The sequence below is a fragment of the Abrus precatorius genome, unplaced genomic scaffold (genome assembly GCF_003935025.1).
Source record: "Abrus precatorius isolate BTA unplaced genomic scaffold, Abrus_2018 Scaffold6, whole genome shotgun sequence".
Taxonomy (NCBI): Eukaryota; Viridiplantae; Streptophyta; class Magnoliopsida; order Fabales; family Fabaceae; genus Abrus; species Abrus precatorius.
Window position 1 is genome coordinate 11158708 of NW_020874406.1, and position 19498 is coordinate 11178205.

Here is a 19498-nt window from a genome sequence, read left to right on the forward strand (position 1 = left end):
ACATAATTTACATTTGAATAACAGAAAGAAGTGCTGCCACGTGGATGGGCTGTTAACATCTTAAATGTTCTAAAAACTAGACAACAAAATATCAATCTTATTAGGATATTTGTGTAATTTTCCTGTTTAAAATTCCTATCGAGAACCAATCTATGTAATTATTCCGTCCTTATAAATATTATGAATGAATGAAGAAATACTGTCAGGTGTTTTCCTACATCTCCACTTTCAACATATCCATGAACTCATCAACAAGCAGCCAACAGTGTATGTGCTTCCTCAACTAAAGCATCTAGACCCAAAAAATCCACCATGCAAGCAACGTTTGATGCAGTTGAGGAATGCAAGTGGCCATTGAGGGAATGCAAGTGGTATATTACCAATAATCATTACAAGAGCATGTTGCATATTTGAAGTGGTGAAAGCGGTTTGAATCTCTCACAACAATCTCCTTCTGAAATACATATGATGCTAATTTCATGAAGTTATGACAGTCCACACAAATACGAATGTTTTTCATTATTTTGATGACATTCCCACCATAAGGCAAACTTCCTTCATTCATTATGGCAAATACCAATGCCATCTTCTCACTGTGATGAAACAATTGGTCTTCTTTGTGCTCCATTTCCGTGTCATACAAGGCTAAGCTAAGATCTGGTACATAACCCATCTCTTTCAATTGCCCAATCAATATCTCAAGCCGGCTTAATATGGCTCCCCTTTGTGGATGATGTTGACCACCAGAGGCAAACTCATGAACCTGCTTCCCAATCTCAACCCAGCTTAATCCTGGTTCTTTTCTCACCTTAGAGGCTCTCATTTCCTTCCTAATCGAGCCAGCTTCAATAAAACTACCACCTGAGGAATATATGTTTGACATTTGTACATATCCCAATGAATTTTTAGGCTGTAACTCCTTAAATTTATCAGCTGCTAGTTTGGCCACGTGAATTTCACCATGCTTCCGGCAAGATCCAAGTAATGAACTCCAAATCACAGAATCAGGTTTCATTGGCATTTTACGTATCAACTCCTCAGCCTCAATTATCTTCCCAGCTCGTCCATAAAGATCAACCATGCAGGAATAATGGTCTAGTTGAGGAACAATACCGTGATCACCAGACATAGAGTTAAACAATTTCACTCCTTCATCAACCAGTCCAACATGACTGCAAGCTGAGAGAAGCGCAACGAAGGTTGAAGAATCTGGACGAACATTCATTTGCCGTAAGAGCTCCAGTGCATCTTTAGCTTGCCCGTGTATGGCATAAGACTTGAGCATTGAATTCCAGGAAACCAAATCACGGTAACACATTTCATTGAATACTTGTTTAGACAATGCTAAGGAACCACACCTGGCATAAGCATGTATCAAGGCATTAGAAAGAACTGTAGCTTCCTGAAACCCTTTTTTAATTACTTGTGTGTGAATGGCCATGGCATGCTTCTCAGTCACTAAGTATGCACAAGCTTTTAAGGCAATTGAGAATGTATGCCAGTCTGGCAAAAAATTTTCATGATGAAGTTGACAGAAAAGGAGGAAAGCCTGCTCAGGATCCCGTTCTGCAAACACAGAAATAAGAGCAGTCCATAACACAATATCCTGTTGGCCACTTGTTTCAAGGAAGATCCTATAACAGTCAGAAATGTGTCCTCCAAGATTTGCATAGGATTTCATCAATGCTGTTATCACTTCAATTTCTGAAATAAGCCCACTTTTAATAGTGAGACAGTGCAATTGAAAACATTTCCTAAGATGTATGTTAATGTCATCAAAATCACTACATTCATTCAAGGAAGAGAAGACACTAAGTAGTGTGGGGCGGTCAAACTCAATTCCATTGCAGTACATGTGTGTAAACAGGCAAATGGCTCTGTCCCCAAGTCCACAAAATTGAAAACCTGCAATCATTGAATTCCAAGATATGAGATTTCGGAACTTCATTGCCTTGAACACGGTCCAGGCATCATCTGCTGTCTGATTATAACCTCCAGGGGAACCAGAGCACTTGCTATACATTGTAATAAGAGCATTTGCAACATATACATTGGCATCCAATGAAATTTTCAAAGCAACTGCATGTACCTGCATGCCACATTTAATGTCATGGCCCTCGCACGCGCTAAGCAAACTTGCAAAAGCAAATTCATTGGGGCGGAAACAAGTCAACAAACCAGAGAAGAGAGAGAAACACTCTCGGATTAGACCAGATTGTGCATATCCTGAAATGAGAGCAGTCCAAGAAACAATATTTCTATGTGACATTTGATCAAACATGTAATGGGCATAGACTAAGTGGCCACACTTGCAGTACATATTTATGATGTGATTAGTGACAAAGAGATCATTTTGAAATGTGGGATCTTTGTGAAGCATGTAATGGTGCAGAGCCATTCCTTGTTGGAGGCACTTTTTCTGAGCACAAGCATGGAACAGAGATGCATAGTTTTGAAGGGACAGAGAAGAGTGGGTGTAAAGAAGTGAAAGAGCTTCTTCAATGTTGCCTTGCGTGGAAAGAGCACGTATCTGTGCATCAATGTTTGTGATTATGGTTTCTAGTTCTGCACTTGAAGTACTAAGGTTCCGTAACAAACAACATTTGGAGAACACACAACGCACAAGCTTGCTGGAGCATAGCATCGACGCTGTGAAATTACTCGCACAAAGTACCATCGTGGCTTGTTTTGCATAGTTTGTTCATCAATGATCGTTGGCTTGTATATTTCATTCCATGCAAGAAATAAGCCAATAACGTCTTTGGATTATAAATACATAATCAGTTTAACAGTTCAATTATAATTATCAAGTAAATTAATGAAAATTATTTCTGTATTGATCAACAGGTTTTGAACTAGATGATTTTTAAGAAAACCACACTAACCCTTGTTGGTATTCAAGTCATTAATTTGAGAAATAACCAATCATTCAACTAGTTATACACACAAGTTTGTAATTCATTATACAATGTAAAAATAGCACTACTCGTGTATAAATCCACACGCCTTGGTTGAATCAATTGCTTATATATGTTAAAAAGAAAGGCTTGTTTAATCTAATAACTAAACTGTGTATATTTGAATTCTTCGAGAGTAAATTATTGCTTTCCCACACAAGGACATTCTTTCCAGTATAATAATGCCTATAGAAAAAAGTTTAACCGAACAGAAAAAGGAAAATTACATGAATATGATTTGTATTTCTTTCAAGTATTCTTTTGCATCATCAAATAATACAATACTCGGGTACACAGCTTCACAGGAACATTGGTTTGAGTGAGAGCACTAGCATTGGTAGTTGAGCAATCCTTGATAGGAAAGACAGCCATCTTGCCTGAGCTTAAATACTCTCTGAGCACAAGACCGCTGAAACTCTCAACTAACTTCTGGCTAAGAAGAAATTCCATAAAACAATACAGTGCAAACTTTGAGAAAATATGTCTCTGGTTGATGTTAAACTTCAGGAATCCATACTCATTGAACACTAACTACTGTGTCCTAGTGTCTCTATTCTATCTCTCAACATCAATGTGAGAAAAAGCAGATCACACAGATGAGCCTAACAATGTTACAAGAAAATATACATAATGTCTCATCTTGACTGCCTAATCTTGCTTTTTATATGTTAAACACAGAGCACCTTCCCCATCAACATCATTCATGTACCAAGAGTCTTGCAAATGAAGATAGAGGAGCAGACGATTGTCCCGGGTATCCTGATTTAAATTGTCATACCAATCTGTCTGAGGATCCCAAATTCCCATCGAATAATTAGCCAAGGATGGGACATTATTGCATCTTTTGCAGCCAATAACACCCTACCCAATATCATGGCCAATCACCTGAAATGACCAATATCACAGGACGAACCTTCTTTAGGAATCTCCAGGAAAGGAAATATCATCTCATAAATGGATGAAATTAGCAACTACTTAACAAACCCCAAATGTCCTTCTCAATCCTTGTTCTAGTATCTTTCAGCCCTTTTAATCTCTCATAAATGGACACTGTCTCCATAAGCTTTCTAGAAATGACAAACATAAAACACTGCCCTTTCAACACTCTAGACAAGAGGGATCTCAACCTGAATCATCTCTCATCTCTGCTTCACTGGCAAAGGAAGACATTGAAGAAAATATCAGTTTTCTTTCATTAAACGCCTCTCCAGCTAACTAATCCAGTACATATCATCAAATCCAATAACGAAAAACTTTAGAAAGCTCCCCATGGAATCGGCAATGCTCATTCAATTTCCAAATGATCATGAACCAGTGATCGGCTACCACAGTCCCTATTAAGTTTGTAATGAGATCCTTTGTTCAAGAACCGTTAATGCAGCTTGTAACATCTGTCTAGCTTTTCTATCAGGAGTGCATCCATCATACTCCATTTCCTTGTAGATAATGGGAACCTGATTATAATATTATCAGAAAGAATTAGGCAACTAGATCTTACAGCATGCGTTTCTTCCTCTGTTTACATAGAAATTACATATTATTGAAAAAGTATTAAAAACAACTTCATCTTGCAAAAGAAAAAGACAAAAAAATAATTGAAGAATTCACAGCACCTCATCAAATTTTTTGGCCCTTAAGAAAGCCTTCATAAGCGTAGTGTAGGTGACCACATCAGGGCTAGCACCCTACATAAAGTTATAGAAATAACATCAGAGATTGAAAAAGAAATATTGCATTAATAAAAACGCTGATGATATTTCCACTGCAAACTAATTAGCCTTACAGTTTCTTTTATATGGTGATAAACAGACATTGCTTCCATACATCTCCCAGCATTACCAAATGCATTCATTAGCATATTGAGCATAACAATATTTGGTTCAATTCCCTCCACTTCCATGATCTGCAGCACCTTAATGGCTTGTTCACATAAGCCCTAACAAGAAAACAAATAAGTCATACCCAATACTAACAATCTTAAAGAAACAAAGCAAACAAGCATCTCTCTGTTTTTCCCTTTTTTTTCTCGAGTAATAACATTACTCTTCTTAAATGGTCCAAAATAGTTGAACTCTTCAAAAATTGTTTCATTATAGTATTAACATTATTGGTTGTTAATCTTAACATGTACCAAGTAAGTATTAAAAAAAAATATCATGAATAATCCAAATTAAAACAGGTATTCGTTTCGTATCAATAGAATATCTGATATGACACAGATATGTGGACACGGTATATAGCATACCACAAGTATTTTTCACCATTTAGGTGTATAAGTATGGCATCAGATTGTTGGGTCCAAACCAATTGGGCCTCCACTAAAGACATACCAGAGAAGGAGGGGTAAAATAGGAAAGGTGAGCAAGGAGGCCGTTATGCAAGATTCTAACAGATTAACAAATGGAGTACATGGCAAGAATGAGAGAGAAGAGGGGTGACTGCAGCAAAGGAGAAGGACATATGGAAGATAGATAGAGGGGAGAAGGTAGGAAATATTTGGGAGGTTATTCGGGATGGCTACTACCATAGGAAAGCTTTATTTCATTCATCAATATCTCTTTTTCTGTTATTACCTAGCTATTTTGCTTGTACGTCCAGGGTTATTTCTTGAGTTTGTTCTGTTACTACAATTATACATTTAGTTCCTATCAAGCTGGTATCAGAGCTCCCGATCATGGGAGCGCCAGATGGTAATGACACGAATGGAGAATCGATTGAAGAATGTCAAGCGTCGATTAGAGGGCATGCAAGCTTCCATTCAGGAAGAGTTTCGGAGGCAAATGTATGAGATGATAACGGTGATAACAGTGATATTCGAGACAGCCTTGCGGATGGTTTGAACGGAGATGGAAGGTGAGAATAGTAATCAAGAAGTAGGCAACAGAGCGGGAGATGCCTGGAGAAGGGAGGAACGGGTGAGGCGGGTGGAGGTACCATACTTTGCTAAAGATGATCCCTATGGGTGGATGTACAGAGTGGAAAGGTATTTTGAGAAAAATAACATCCCTAAAGCAGAAAAGGTGGACACGGCAGTAGTTTGCTTAGAGAGAAAAGCGCTCAATTGGTATCAATGGTGGGAACTAAGAGTTCTGACGCCCACGTGGCCCATTTTTTGGCAAGCTCTATTGGGCTGTTTCAGGTCGTTGTTGTTAGAGAATCCTTACGAAGCTTTAATGGGATTAAGGTAGAGGGGGACAGTGATTGAATACAGGGAACAGTTCGAGCAGTTCTCTGCCCCCCTTCGTTTTGCCGACAAGGAATTTATGATAGGGGCATTCCTTAATGGCTTGAATGAGGAGATCAAAGCAGAGGTAAGGTTGCGAGACTCTGGAGACTTGAGTACGATCATGGAGTTGGCACAAAAGTTAGAAGAAAAGAACAGGGTGTTGGGCCTTTCTTATATGGGCCATCTGTGAGGGTAAGCAGGTCAATGGGTCTTAAGCAACATTGGGCCTTAAGAGGAGGGGCCCAAGAGTGACTAAAACGAATTGGGCGGAGAAAGTGGAACCCAACTCATCCTCGGGGTTTAGGACCCTAGCTCGCCCTAATAGAAGTCGGTCAAGGCTCAAGGGACCACAATAGCTCATGGGATTCTTTCATAGCGAGCTCAAATCGCGGAGGTCTAGGATTTAAACGGCTGAACAAAGAGGAGGAAAATGAAAAAAGAAAGAGAGAGTTCTGCTTTCACTACAACAAAAGATTTACGTCAGGCTATATTTGCCACAACAAACAGCTACACATGGTCTTGCTGGGAGAACAGGAGGCGAACCAGGGTGGAGTGTCCATGGAGGAAGAAAACGAGGAGGAAGTGAACCTTCAGTTGAACGCGAGCAGTATTGCAGGGATGACCTCCAAGAATTCATTAAAGTTGTGGGGGACCATTTTGGGCAAGAAGGTGATTGTAATGGTAGATTACGGCGCATCCTATAATTTCGTATCCCCGGGATTGGTAGAGGAGCTGAATATACCAACAGAAGCTACAAGAGGATACTTCGTCGAGGTAGGAGATGGGCAGAGGTTGGGAAGCCAAGAGGTTTGTAGGGGCGTGGTATTGGAACTACCCAACTTACAAGTAGTTCAGAACTTTTTCTTATTTGACTTGGTAGGAGTGGATGTGATTTTGGGGTACAAATGGCTCAAAAGCTTAGGTAAATTCAATGCTGACCTGCGACAACACTTGATTGTGCACAAAGATGGAAGGGTTATTGAGATAAAAGGGGATGTAGAATTATTCTGGATAGTGGCTTCATTAAAAGCCATAAGGAAGGAGCTAAAAAGGGAAGCTGAGGCGTATTATGTGGAGTTGGGCATGTTACTATGGGTTGCACAGAATTACCCACTCAAGTGCCAGCAACAGCTCCAGAGGCTATGAAGACTCTATTAGGGGAGTTTAGTGAATTGTTTAAGGAGGGAACAGCCCTTTCACCAAAAAAGGAATGTGACCATGCCATTGTTTTGAAAGAGGGAGAAACAATTCCTAACATTTGCCCTTATCGACACCTTTATCACCACAAGGAAGAGATTGAAAAATTCATAAGGAATATGCTGGCAGCAGGAATGATTAGACTAAGTACAAGTTCCTATTCTTGCCCGTTGATTCTAGTTAAGAAAAAAAACAGGAGTTGGCGTTTTTGTGTGGATTATCATGCTCTTAATAGTATCACCATATCGAAGAGTTGTTGGATGAGTTAGGAGGGGTCATAATCTTTTCTAAACTCGATCTGAAATCAAGCTACCACCAAATATGTATGAGGCCAAAGGACATCCCTAAACTGCCTTCTGGACACACGAAAGGCACTACGTGTAGGTGGTAATGTCATTTGGGTTAACCATTTAGGAGGAATTTGATCTGCTTCAGGCCATATTTTCACATTTCAACTTTGAGGACAAGGTTCCTCTCAATGGGGAGAGTATTGTTGGGTCCAAACCAATTGGGCCTCCACTAAAGACATACCAGAGAAGGAGGGGTAAAATAGGAAAGGTGAACAAGGAGGCCCTTATGCAAGATTCTAATAGATTAACAAATGGAGTATGTGGCAAGAATGAGAGAGAAGAGGGGTGAGTGCAGCGGAGAAGGATATATGGAAGATAGATAGAGGGGAGAAGGTAGGAAATATTTGGGAGGTTATTCGAGATGGCTGCTGCCATAAGAGGAGCTTTATTTCATTCATCAATATCTCTTTTTCTGTTATTACCTAGCTATTTTGCTTGTACATCCAGAGTTATTCCCTGAGTTTGTTCTGTTACTACAATAATACATTCAGTTCCTATCACAGATACAAATAGGATACCAGAACATCAACTATTTTGAAAAATACTATATGTGCTTCTAATATAAATAATTATAACCAATGAGAAGGTTGGAACAAAAGGAACAAGAGAGAGGAAATAGCATACCTGCTGAGCATAAGCATTTGCTAATGCACAAAAAATGCTCGGAGAAACTAGCACACCTTCGGACTTTAGTGCCTGTACACACTCCTCAGCATTCTGAAATTTCCCATATTGTCCATAAATATCAACCAAAACAGCATAAACAGCCCCATATTCTTTATTTCCCCTAAATTTCATGCTTTCAAAATATTTCTTTATTATGTCCCACTTTCCCTGTTCCCCCAAGCAGCTAATGATGGTGACAAATATCTTAGGGTCTGGATACAATCCTTGCTCTTGCATATCAGTAAACAAATTAAAGGCTTTCATGAAATCACCCTCTTTGCAGTGCCACTTAATCAGTGAATTCCAAGTCACTATATTTGGCCTTACACCTTCATTTTGCATTTTCTGAAACAACTTCAATGCCTCATCCAATTCACCATATTTGCCAAAGGTATCAATAATACTGTTGCAAACATGCGTGTCTAAAGGAATCCCCCTCTCTCTAATCTCTTCCAAAATCTCTATTGCTTTCTTCCACATCCCATTGTCCCTATAAATCCCAACAATCCTGCTATACACAAACGAGTTAAGTCTAAACCCCTTTTGTTTCATCTCATTGATTGTTGACCAGGTATCTTCCAACCTTCCAGCACCAACATAGTAGTCTAGAAAAATCTCGTATGTCTCTTGACTCCTCCATATGCCTAAGTCATTCATTTCCTTCAAGAGCCCATTTGCAAGTCCTAACAGACCTTTCTTCAAGAACCCTCTAAGCAAACTGTTGTACAAATTCAATTTGGGTCTAAACCCACAACAAATCATTTCTTTAAACAACATATCAGCCTCTGAAGTCCTTCCAACATTACCAAGGGCCTGAATCAGACAAGCATAAGATGATGAACTGAGGTGAAACCCCTGAGCTTCCATTTGCGCAAGAAGAGACATGGCTCTATCCAAGTCTCCTCCTTTGCAACATTCACAGATTAATTGGCTGTACAAATCACTAGAAAGCTCTTCATCCTTTCCAAGTCTCTCACCACACTTAAAAAGCATGTTTTTGCTATCAAATTCTGGACCCACTTCCTTTACACCCTTGTTTCTAACGCATCGATTTGAGGAACTAATAAAGTTGGGTTTTTTACTACACCGGGTGACAAATGCACGAGAGAAGCAGAGATGAGGGTGACCAATATTGTATGATAATGGAATTTGTATAGAGCAGTAAACGGACTGCATTTTCATGCTATGCTACTATTTTCTTGTGTTGTTTCTGTTACAGACAAGCATCAAAATTCAAACGCAATCATATTTTCAGAGAATGGAACCAAACATAACAGAACAAGTGTCAAAAAAAAAAAAAAAAAAATCTATGGCTTCAACATTTGGCGTTATGTTCGGAGTAATATGAGCTTCTGTGCTACAATATCTTAACTGGCTGGCCGGCCAAGTCGGGTTTGCCCGACCTGTTTATGACCGGGTCCAGGTGACAACTTTTCTTAAACCATTAATCATTTTTATTCAATCAAAATATCCTCATCATTGAAAATTTTCAGTATATAAAACTTTATTAATTAGTCAAAATAATTTAATTTTCAATTTAAGCACCACGGTTGCTTGTTTCCCTTTTGCTCAAATTCCAACCTTTTTACCTGTTGCAAATTTTTGTTTTTTTTACTAATTTTTAATCATTAAATTATATATAGATAAATATTTGAATAATTTAAAATTTATCGTATCAAATTATAAAAGCTTAAAAGTAAAAAGTTTGTCAATTTTATAAAAACTAAATATACACTTAAGGTTGTACAATTTATATATAAATTAATAAAATAGCACATTTTAAAAGTTATAATATTTATGTTTTAATTTTTAAAATATTTTGTAAATTAAAAATATTGAAATATTAGATAGTTAAATAAATTATTTTAAAGAAATTTTTTTAAAAAAATTAATTATAAAAATTTAAAAAATCAGTTTCATTTTATTCATACAAAACTCAATCTTACTCTTAAACTCACTACTTTTCATTTTTCTTTCTAAAGTTAATTCAAATATTTTTTTTTTGTATTTTTCCCAATTAGTTAAATATATTCTGTTATTAAATTTAAAATCTAAAATCTAAAATCTAAAAAATATATATCCAAAATAAAAAATAAAATAAAATAAAGTAATCTTTAGTTAAAATAACATTCTTTTTGTATTTAAATGTCATCAATAGCACTTTATTTTTGTCTCATAGCCTAAATAATGTACAAATTTGATTTTTAAATCTAACAATATAAATAATTATATATTTTTTTAAAATAAAACTAATTAAATTTAATAACATTATATATTCATCTCAATTTTATCAATAAAAAATAACTTAATGAAATTAAAATAAAGATAATAGCATATTTTTAACTAGATAATAACTTTTCTTAAATCAATTAATCACTTTTATTCAACCTAAATATATTGAACATATAATTTCAAGCATATAAAATTTTATTAATTAGTCAAACTAATTTAATTTTAATTTAAGCGCTATAATTGTTTATTTTTTCTCTTGTTCAAATTGAGACTCATGACTCTCTCTTTCTTTTTTTTACTAGGGTTTTAAAATTTTAAATTTTTATTGAATCATTTTAAATTTATCGTATAAAATTAAAAAAGCTTAAAAATTAAGTTCGTCAATTTTATAAAAACCGAACATACACTTAATCCTTCTTTAAAAATATTGTTAATCCAAAAATGAAAAAATAGAACCATAAGAAGAAGTGGACATATCTCTCATCCCGCCACGCCAAGCAAAATACCTGTTTTCCTGGATAACGAAGTGGTTCTCAAACTGGCATTCTGTTTGGCCTACAACCCAATCCCACTCTGTTTTCCGCATTGCTCTGCCCTTTCCATAATTGAAACGATAAATGTTGCAGTCTGGAAAACATATTATACACCACTTGCAATTGCAATAGAGACACATGCTCAGCTGAACAAACATGTCTGTCTCTGTCTCAGGTTCAGGATTGCTTAGTTTTCCCTCAGTTCAGCGACCACCCTCCAACTCTCCACTCACACCCGCTGCACTTCCTTCCTCTTCAGCTTCCACTACTATCCACGATGATGATACTGAGAACGATTCCTCTTCACAACCCAATACTGTTAAGACTCTCAAGTTTACCTATAGCAGAGCATCGCCTTCAATCAGATGGCCACATCTCAAACTGTCCGAAATGTACCCTTCTACGCATACCCACTTGCCTCAAAACGATGTTTCCTCCATCAAGCCTCCACCTTCCCAAGTCCCAGAGGAAACCCACAAACCGGGTCGTTCCGTGAACGACGAAGCGCAGGAAACTCTGGGGAGGCGTAGCAAGACAAGAGTGAAAAAGATGAACAAGTTGGCACTGAAGAGGGACAAAAATTGGAGGGAGAGAGTGAAGTACTTAACGGATAGGATTCTGGGGTTGAAATCTGAGGAGTTTGTGGCTGGTGTCTTGGAAGAACGCAAGGTTCAGATGACACCAACTGATTTTTGCTTTGTGGTCAAATGGGTTGGTCAACAAAGTTGGCAACGGGCACTTGAACTGTATGAATGCTTGAATTTGAGGCATTGGTTTGCACCCAATGCGAGGATGGTTGCTACCATGTTGGGTGTGTTGGGAAAGGCTAATCAAGAAGCACTTGCTGTTGAAATCTTCACAAGGGCTGAATCAACCGTGGGGGACACGGTTCAAGTGTACAATGCCATGATGGGTGTTTATGCGCGAAATGGTCGCTTCAGCAAGGTCAAGGACCTGCTTGATTTAATGCGTGAGAGAGGGTGTGTGCCGGATCTCGTGAGTTTCAATACTTTGATTAATGCCAGGATGAAGAGTGGTGCAATGGAGCCTAATTTGGCTATGCAGCTTTTGAATGAAGTGAGGAGGTCTGGTATTAGGCCTGATATAATAACTTACAATACCCTTATAAGTGCTTGCTCAAGAGAGTCTAATTTGGAGGAAGCTGTTGCCATTTTTAACGATATGGAGTCTCAACGTTGTCAACCTGATCTTTGGACTTACAATGCTATGATTTCGGTGTATGGTAGATGTGGGTTTCCTAAGAAAGCCGAGCAGCTGTTTAGAGAATTGGAGTCTAAAGGGTTTTTCCCTGATGCTGTAACATATAATTCTTTGTTGTATGCCTTTTCAAAAGAAGGAAATACAGAGAAGGTAAGGGATGTTTGTGAGGAAATGGTGAAAAAGGGGTTTGGCAAGGATGAAATGACATACAACACTATCATACACATGCATGGGAGGCAGGGCCGGTGTGATCAGGCATTGCAGCTTTACAGAGACATGAAGTCTTCTGGCAGGAATCCTGATGCTGTTACTTATACTGTTTTGATAGATTCACTTGGGAAAGCTAGTAAGGTCGTGGAAGCTGCAAATGTAATGTCAGAAATGTTGGATGCGGGGGTTAAGCCCACTTTGCACACATATAGTGCATTAATTTGTGCTTATGCAAAGGCTGGAAAGCGAGTAGAGGCTGAAGAGACATTTGATTGCATGCGTAGGTCAGGAATCAAAGCTGATAATCTAGCATACTCAGTTATGTTGGATTTCTTTCTGAGATTCAATGAGATGAGAAAGGCAATGATGTTATATCAGGAAATGATTCATGAGGGTTTCACACCTGATAATGGTCTCTATGATGTCATGCTGCATGCACTTGTTAGGGAAAACATGTGGGATGTCATTGACAGAATTATTAGAGATATGGAAGAACGGAGCAGTATGAATCCTCAAATTATTTCATCTGTTCTTGTGAAGGGGGGATGTTATGATCATGCTGCTAAAATGTTGAAAGTTGCCATCAGCAATGGCTATGAATTGGATCATGAAAATTTTTTATCTATCATGAGTTCATACAGCTCATCTGCTAGATATTCAGAAGCATGTGAACTTCTTGAATTCTTGAGAGAACATGCTCCAGATGATATTCAAATGATCACAGGAGCACTCATCATCATACTTTGCAAGGCTAAAAAGTTAGATGCAGCCTTGGAGGAGTACAGAAGTAAAGGAGGACTTGGTTCATTTAAAAGTTGTACTATGTATGAATCTCTTATTCAGGAATGTGTACAGAATGAACTCTTTGACATAGCTTCACAGATTTTCTCTGACATGAGATTCAGTGGTGTTGAGCCATCTGAATGTGTGTACCAAAGTATGGTGTCTGTCTACTGTAGAATGGGCTTACCTGAGACAGCCCACCATTTGTTGTATCATGCAGAGAAAAAAGGTCTAATGCTTGATAATGCATCTGTTTATATTGATATTGTTGAAACATATGGGAAGTTAAAGGTATGGCAAAAGGCAGAAAGCTTAGTGGGGAGTCTTAGGCAAAGATGTTCGAAAGTGGATAGAAAGGTGTGGAATGCTTTAATAGATGCTTATGCATTCAGTGGTTGTTATGAGCGAGCTAGAGCTATTTTTAATACAATGATGAGAGATGGCCCTTCTCCAACCGTAGATTCCATAAATGGTCTATTACAGGCTTTAATTGTTGATGGAAGACTAAATGAGCTCTATGTGGTAATCCAGGAGTTGCAGGACATGGGGCTCAAGATCAGTAAAAGTTCTATTCTTTTGACGCTTGAAGCATTTGCTCAGGCAGGAAACTTATTTGAGGTGCAGAAAATATACAATGGAATGAAAGCTGCTGGTTATTTTCCCACCATGCATACTTACAGAATTATGATTAGATTGTTGTGCAAATGCAAAAAAATAAGGGATGTAGAAGTCATGTTGTGTGAGATGGAAGAGGCAGGATTCAAGCCTGATCTTCCACTTTGCAATTCTATGCTTAAATTATATTTAGGTATCGAAGATTTTAAAAGCATGGGTATTATTTACCAGAAAATTCAAGATGCTGGTCTTAAACCAGATGAAGAAACCTATAATACATTAATTATAATGTACTGCAGAGACTGTAGACCAGAAGAAGGTTTATCATTGATGCAAAAAATGAGAAGCCTTGGTCTGGAGCCTAAGTCAGACACATACAGAAGCTTGATTGCAGCATTTAGTAAGCTACAACTGTATGAACAGGCTGAGGAACTTTTTGAAGAGCTTAGATCAGATGGTTATAAACTGGACCGCTCTTTTTATCATTTAATGATGAAAATGTATAGAACTTCTGGGGATCATCTGAAAGCTGAGAATCTACTGGCTATGATGAAAGAATCAGGGATAGAGCCCACTATTGCCACCATGCATTTGCTTATGGTTTCTTACGGTAAATCTGGGCAGCCTGAAGAAGCTGAGAAAGTCCTTAAAAACCTGACAACAACAGGCGTTGTTATGGATACTCTACCTTATAGCTCTGTTATGGATGCATATCTCAAAAAAGGATATTTTGAAGCTGGAATTGAAAAGCTCACGGAGATGAAGGAAGCAGGCATAGAACCAGACCATCGAATATGGACGTGCTTTATCAGAGCTGCAAGCTTGTCTGAGGCAGCAAATGAAGCCATTATTCTTTTAAATGCACTCGAAAGTGCTGGGTTTGATCTCCCAATAAGGTACTGATTTGTTCTTATTGTTGTTATTTTTTTATGCCAAAAGATTAGTATTTATTGTCGTTAAGAGGAAGCACAGGTTTGCGTTCATATTTGCCCAGTTAACGATGTATACTAATTGTTATACAGGCTTCTAAGAGAAAAATCCGAGTCACTAGTTTCAGAGGTTGACCAATGTCTCGAGAGACTAGAACCTCTGGAAGATAACGCAGCCTTTAACTTTGTCAATGCTTTGGTGGATCTCTTGTGGGCATTTGAACTCCGGGCTACTGCATCATGGGTTTTCCAATTAGCAATCAAGAGAAGCATTTATCGCCATGATGTTTTTAGGTAGCTATTATTGGTATTTTCCCATAGTTCTTAACTGTAGTGTACTTTGGAGGAAGTTGTGAGAACTGCTTAGACAGCATCTCTCGTATCACAATTTTCAACTGTAGTGTTACTGGCTCTGTTAGGTTGCTTATTGCCTGTATCAATCAATTGCAGGGTTGCTGATAAGGACTGGGGGGCTGATTTTAGAAAACTATCTGCTGGATCAGCTCTTGTTGGTCTTACGTTATGGCTTGACCACATGCAGGTGACATCTCTTACCCTAAGTTACTTTCAAAATTGTCAATGGTTTTTCACTTCTAAGGTTCAAAGTTTTATAAATACATGCTTTTACATAGGTTGCTATTTCCACTGTGAATATAATTGACAAATTTTGAGTTGTGCGCAGCTTACAGTTATGTCCCCTTAATTTATATGATAAAGATATGCAAAGCCACCATTTTGACTTTATTGTTAAACCCTTAAGCCTGGATGTTAGCTCAAAACTTAGTCACGTGCCTCCCATTAACAGCCTAATCTTCTGTCTTTAATGTACAATTACTATCTAACATTATTTCAAAATGTAAAATAATTACAACATAAATGGATTCACTATTTGCATTTGTTGCTTGGGCAATCTTTCTTAGAATCATAGTAGTAGACATTAAAATCGCTTGTTATATAAGATCGACAGCATTATTATTATTATCATATTAATTCTACAAAGACCACCCAGACTTGGGTATCCATTTCTGACCCCGTTACCGACCCAATCTTGTTGCATTTTTACGTTCTGTTTTCCACACTTTTGTTTTATTTTTTATATATTAAAATTTGGGTGCAAAGAAAGTTGACTGGATTCAGGTTGAGTTTTGGGTCATTGCAGTATGAGCCATAAACATTGTCATCATTGATAACAAATATAATGTTCATCATTTAATTAGCTCTGGTGTTTGATTGACCTTAACATTGGAACTTGGATGTCATGGCAGGATGCCTCCTTGCAGGGATATCCAGAGTCACCAAAATCAGTTGTGCTCATAACAGGAACAGCAGAGTATAACATGGTATCCCTTGATAGCACATTGAAGGCGTGCCTTTGGGAAATGGGATCGCCTTTCCTTCCTTGTAAGACACGACACGGTGTCCTTGTAGCCAAGGCTCACTCCCTCAGAATGTGGTTAAAAGACTCACCATTTTGCTTGGATCTTGAGTTAAAAGATGCCCCAAATCTCCCTGAATTAAATTCAATACAGCTTATCGAAGGATGTTTTATAAGGCGCGGCCTTCTTCCGGCATTCAAAGAAATCACTGAGAAACTGGAAATAGTTAGTCCCAAGAAATTTTCCAGATTGGCTTTATTACCAGATGAAAAGAGAAGTAAGACAATTGAAGCTTTTACTGAGGGAAGGAAAGAGAAATTGGAAAAGAGCAAGAAAATTGTTGACCCCAAACGGCTGAAGAGGATCAGAATGATCAAGAAGCTTAGGAAGAGGAAATATATTCGGGAAGCATTCCTACCAAATGCAATTGGGAAACAAAGGACTTTCAAACCAATTGGTGAAAAACGAGAAATGTAATTTAATGTAATGTGAAACACTGCGATCATACATTGTACAGATAGCATTCTGCCTGACAAACTTCAATTGTAAACAAAAAATGTAGTGACCTGTTGTTTCTAATCCATTACCAAGATAAGATGTTCATGGCATTTATCACTCACTCGAGTCAATGTTGAGATACATGATGTAGTCCAAGAGAAGAGAGAAAATGAGATTTCTATTATTGGAAAAATGTGAGAGATTACAAATGAGTCACAAATGTGCTTTATATAAAGGGTAAAACTGTGATATTTGTAACATTTTTATGTGTACATTTTTTTTCTCTCTCTCTTTCAGAACCTGAATTGCATTGTTAGGACAAAAATAATAATAGTGGTAGTTCGTTTCCTTTAAATTCAAATCAAATCATTCTCAAGCGTATGGTAACTAGTAAATAGTTATTAGAATTATTAATTAAACATGAAATGATTCTTGAAAGTTTTAATATTGCAAGCTAATTTCTATAAAGGACGGGAAAATTTATATAATATCATGGTATCTGTCCAACTTCTAGATAGTTTTTATGTATGACTTGGATATAGATAATAGATAACGCAAAAATTCAGAGGCAAACATAATAATGCAAATGAATTCAAGAAGCGTTTCAGTTGGGGGCCCAAACCCAAATACTTCGTTGAGCCCATTTCATATATTGGCTAAGCTACCAAACTAAACCTCTTTTTCTATTATTGATCGAAAAAAAAAAAAAAAAAAGACCTCGCTACCAGTTGTGGATGGATTGGATTGCAAGTCCCTAATCTGATCTTCATCGCTTGAATTTCGATCCGAATTGTTTCATTTCATTTAATCGGTTCGTCCCTTTTGAGTTTGAGGTAACCAATGGTTTTATCTAATTGAGATAATATTGTCTATAAAATGTTTGATGAAATGCCTCGTAGAATGCTTTGCGATTGTGAACGAACTCAACTAATCAGTATTGTTGTTTTTCTTTGTGGAAAGAATTTACCTGAAAGCACAAGAATAAAGTTGCAATGGGAAGCTACAAAGGACAAAGGCTTTCTGGGATGCAAAAGCAGGTACTTAGCTTATACAGAGGATTTCTACGTGCTGCACGTTCAAAATCGGAAGAGGAACGACGCAAAATAGAGTCAACAGTATCACAAGAATTTCGTCGTAATTCAAAGGAAGTAGATCGCAAAAATTTTCTCTATATTGAGTACTTACTTCGCCGTGGTAACAAACAGCTTGATCAGCTTAGGAACCCTGGTACCACTGGCTTATCTTCTTTGCAACTTCATTCCTCCAAAACCGATTAAATCACATTCACCCTTCCGGTCTGCGTTAAACATTCAAATATAATGTTTATCATTACAGTTCCGAATTCTTATGCGCCGGATAATCTCAATTTGTTAATTCCAAATAATTTATTGTTGATATGCTTACCTTTTTCAGTCTAAAAAAAGAAAGCAGTATGCAGCGGACTTGCGTTTGATTTTGCGCACGAAATTCCCCGTGTTTTGGCGTTATAGTAGATCAATAATAAGAGTAATGCTCAAAATGTTTATTACAATTTTCACTACAAGAGATACAAAAAGAAAAGACAAAAATAAAAATACAAGATAGGTAATATCATAGGGAAAAAATAACAAAAATTGATATTAAAAAATACAATAAAAAATATTAAATTTGTTATTTTAATGATTGAGATAATAAGCACAAATTATTTTAATTTTAAAAATGTCACGTTAGCATATAAATTTTATTTTCATTCGACATTTTAGTCGTTAGATTCGAATACTATTAATAGATTATAATAGACATTTTAACCTTGAAATTGTCACTTATTTAAATACTATTTACATTTTATTTCAATACTATTTAACTTTTGTATACATAAAAATGCAAGATGTCTTTTCGAGTCACTATACTTACTTTTCTGTTATTAAAATTTGTTCAAGCATGTGTAAGATCTTTAAAAGAAAGTCAGTTCATAGGTCCACATTCAAGTACAATGTGGAATATGATATCTTCGTGGACACCAATTTGTTACAATGCTCATAAGGTGTTTGATCAAATGTTGTAAATAAATTTAGTTTCTTTGACTGTTATAGTTATATGGTATGTCACTAGTAAGAATGTTGTGAAGGTGAAGTTATTTAATGATATGTCACGAAGAAATGTAACTTCTTGTAATGCAATGACATTAGAGTTTGTGAAGGTGGAAAATTTGAGTTAGGTAGGATGTTTGATATTATGTCTAACAAATATTTTTTTTACCACCATAGTTGATGAATATGTGAAGGCAAATGATATGACGGTCTTAAGGTTCTTGTTTGAATAAACTACGAAGAATGATGTTCTTGTTTTATTACCATAATTGACAAGTTTGTGTTAATTAACTTGATATCTACTTCAACTCAATTGAGTTAATTAGTGTCAGATGGTATCAACTTCATCACTAGTAGAAAATGCAAATTGGCAAAGGTAACTTTCGGTGAAGAAGAAGAGAGATGGGTAAATGAAATATTCTAAAAATCAGGAACTAAAATATTTGTAAGTAATTATTTTAAAGACTAAAATAAAAATACATATCATATTATATATGACGTCGTTTTGTCTCGTAATCAATTATTCATATCACTTAATGTGACATGCGACATTCTGTTACTCTATTAACAATGTCTAAATTAAAAAACTAAAATGAAGGTTTAATCATAAAAAAATTTATAAAAGAATAACATTAC

The 19498-nt window shown here is 36.8% G+C and overlaps 4 protein-coding genes across 4 annotated transcripts; 2 read left to right on the plus strand and 2 right to left on the minus strand.

Annotated features, from left to right (window-relative positions):
* Positions 1-236: 236 nt before the first annotated feature.
* LOC113869749 (pentatricopeptide repeat-containing protein At1g71420) lies at positions 237-2672 on the minus strand. Its single transcript, XM_027506207.1, has one exon. The coding sequence runs from the start codon at positions 2642-2644 to the stop codon at positions 377-379; it is 2268 nt and encodes a 755-aa protein (XP_027362008.1). The 5' UTR covers positions 2645-2672; the 3' UTR covers positions 237-376.
* Positions 2673-3056: 384 nt separating this feature from the next.
* LOC113869042 (pentatricopeptide repeat-containing protein At5g42310, chloroplastic-like) lies at positions 3057-9713 on the minus strand. Its single transcript, XM_027505151.1, has 4 exons — positions 8355-9713; positions 4741-4893; positions 4571-4642; positions 3057-4411 (listed from the first exon to the last, which is right to left on the minus strand). The coding sequence occupies exons 1-4, from the start codon at positions 9576-9578 to the stop codon at positions 4295-4297; spliced, it is 1566 nt and encodes a 521-aa protein (XP_027360952.1). The 5' UTR covers positions 9579-9713; the 3' UTR covers positions 3057-4294.
* Positions 9714-11212: 1499 nt separating this feature from the next.
* Positions 11213-16979, plus strand: LOC113868788 (pentatricopeptide repeat-containing protein At3g18110, chloroplastic). The gene is made up of 4 exons (XM_027504685.1): positions 11213-14886; positions 15013-15213; positions 15370-15460; positions 16185-16979. Exons 1-4 carry the CDS (start codon positions 11318-11320, stop codon positions 16770-16772), a joined length of 4449 nt encoding a protein of 1482 aa, XP_027360486.1. The 5' UTR covers positions 11213-11317; the 3' UTR covers positions 16773-16979.
* LOC113868789 (succinate dehydrogenase assembly factor 1, mitochondrial) lies at positions 16875-18188 on the plus strand. Its single transcript, XM_027504686.1, has one exon. The coding sequence runs from the start codon at positions 17786-17788 to the stop codon at positions 18068-18070; it is 285 nt and encodes a 94-aa protein (XP_027360487.1). The 5' UTR covers positions 16875-17785; the 3' UTR covers positions 18071-18188.
* Positions 18189-19498: the final 1310 nt, after the last annotated feature.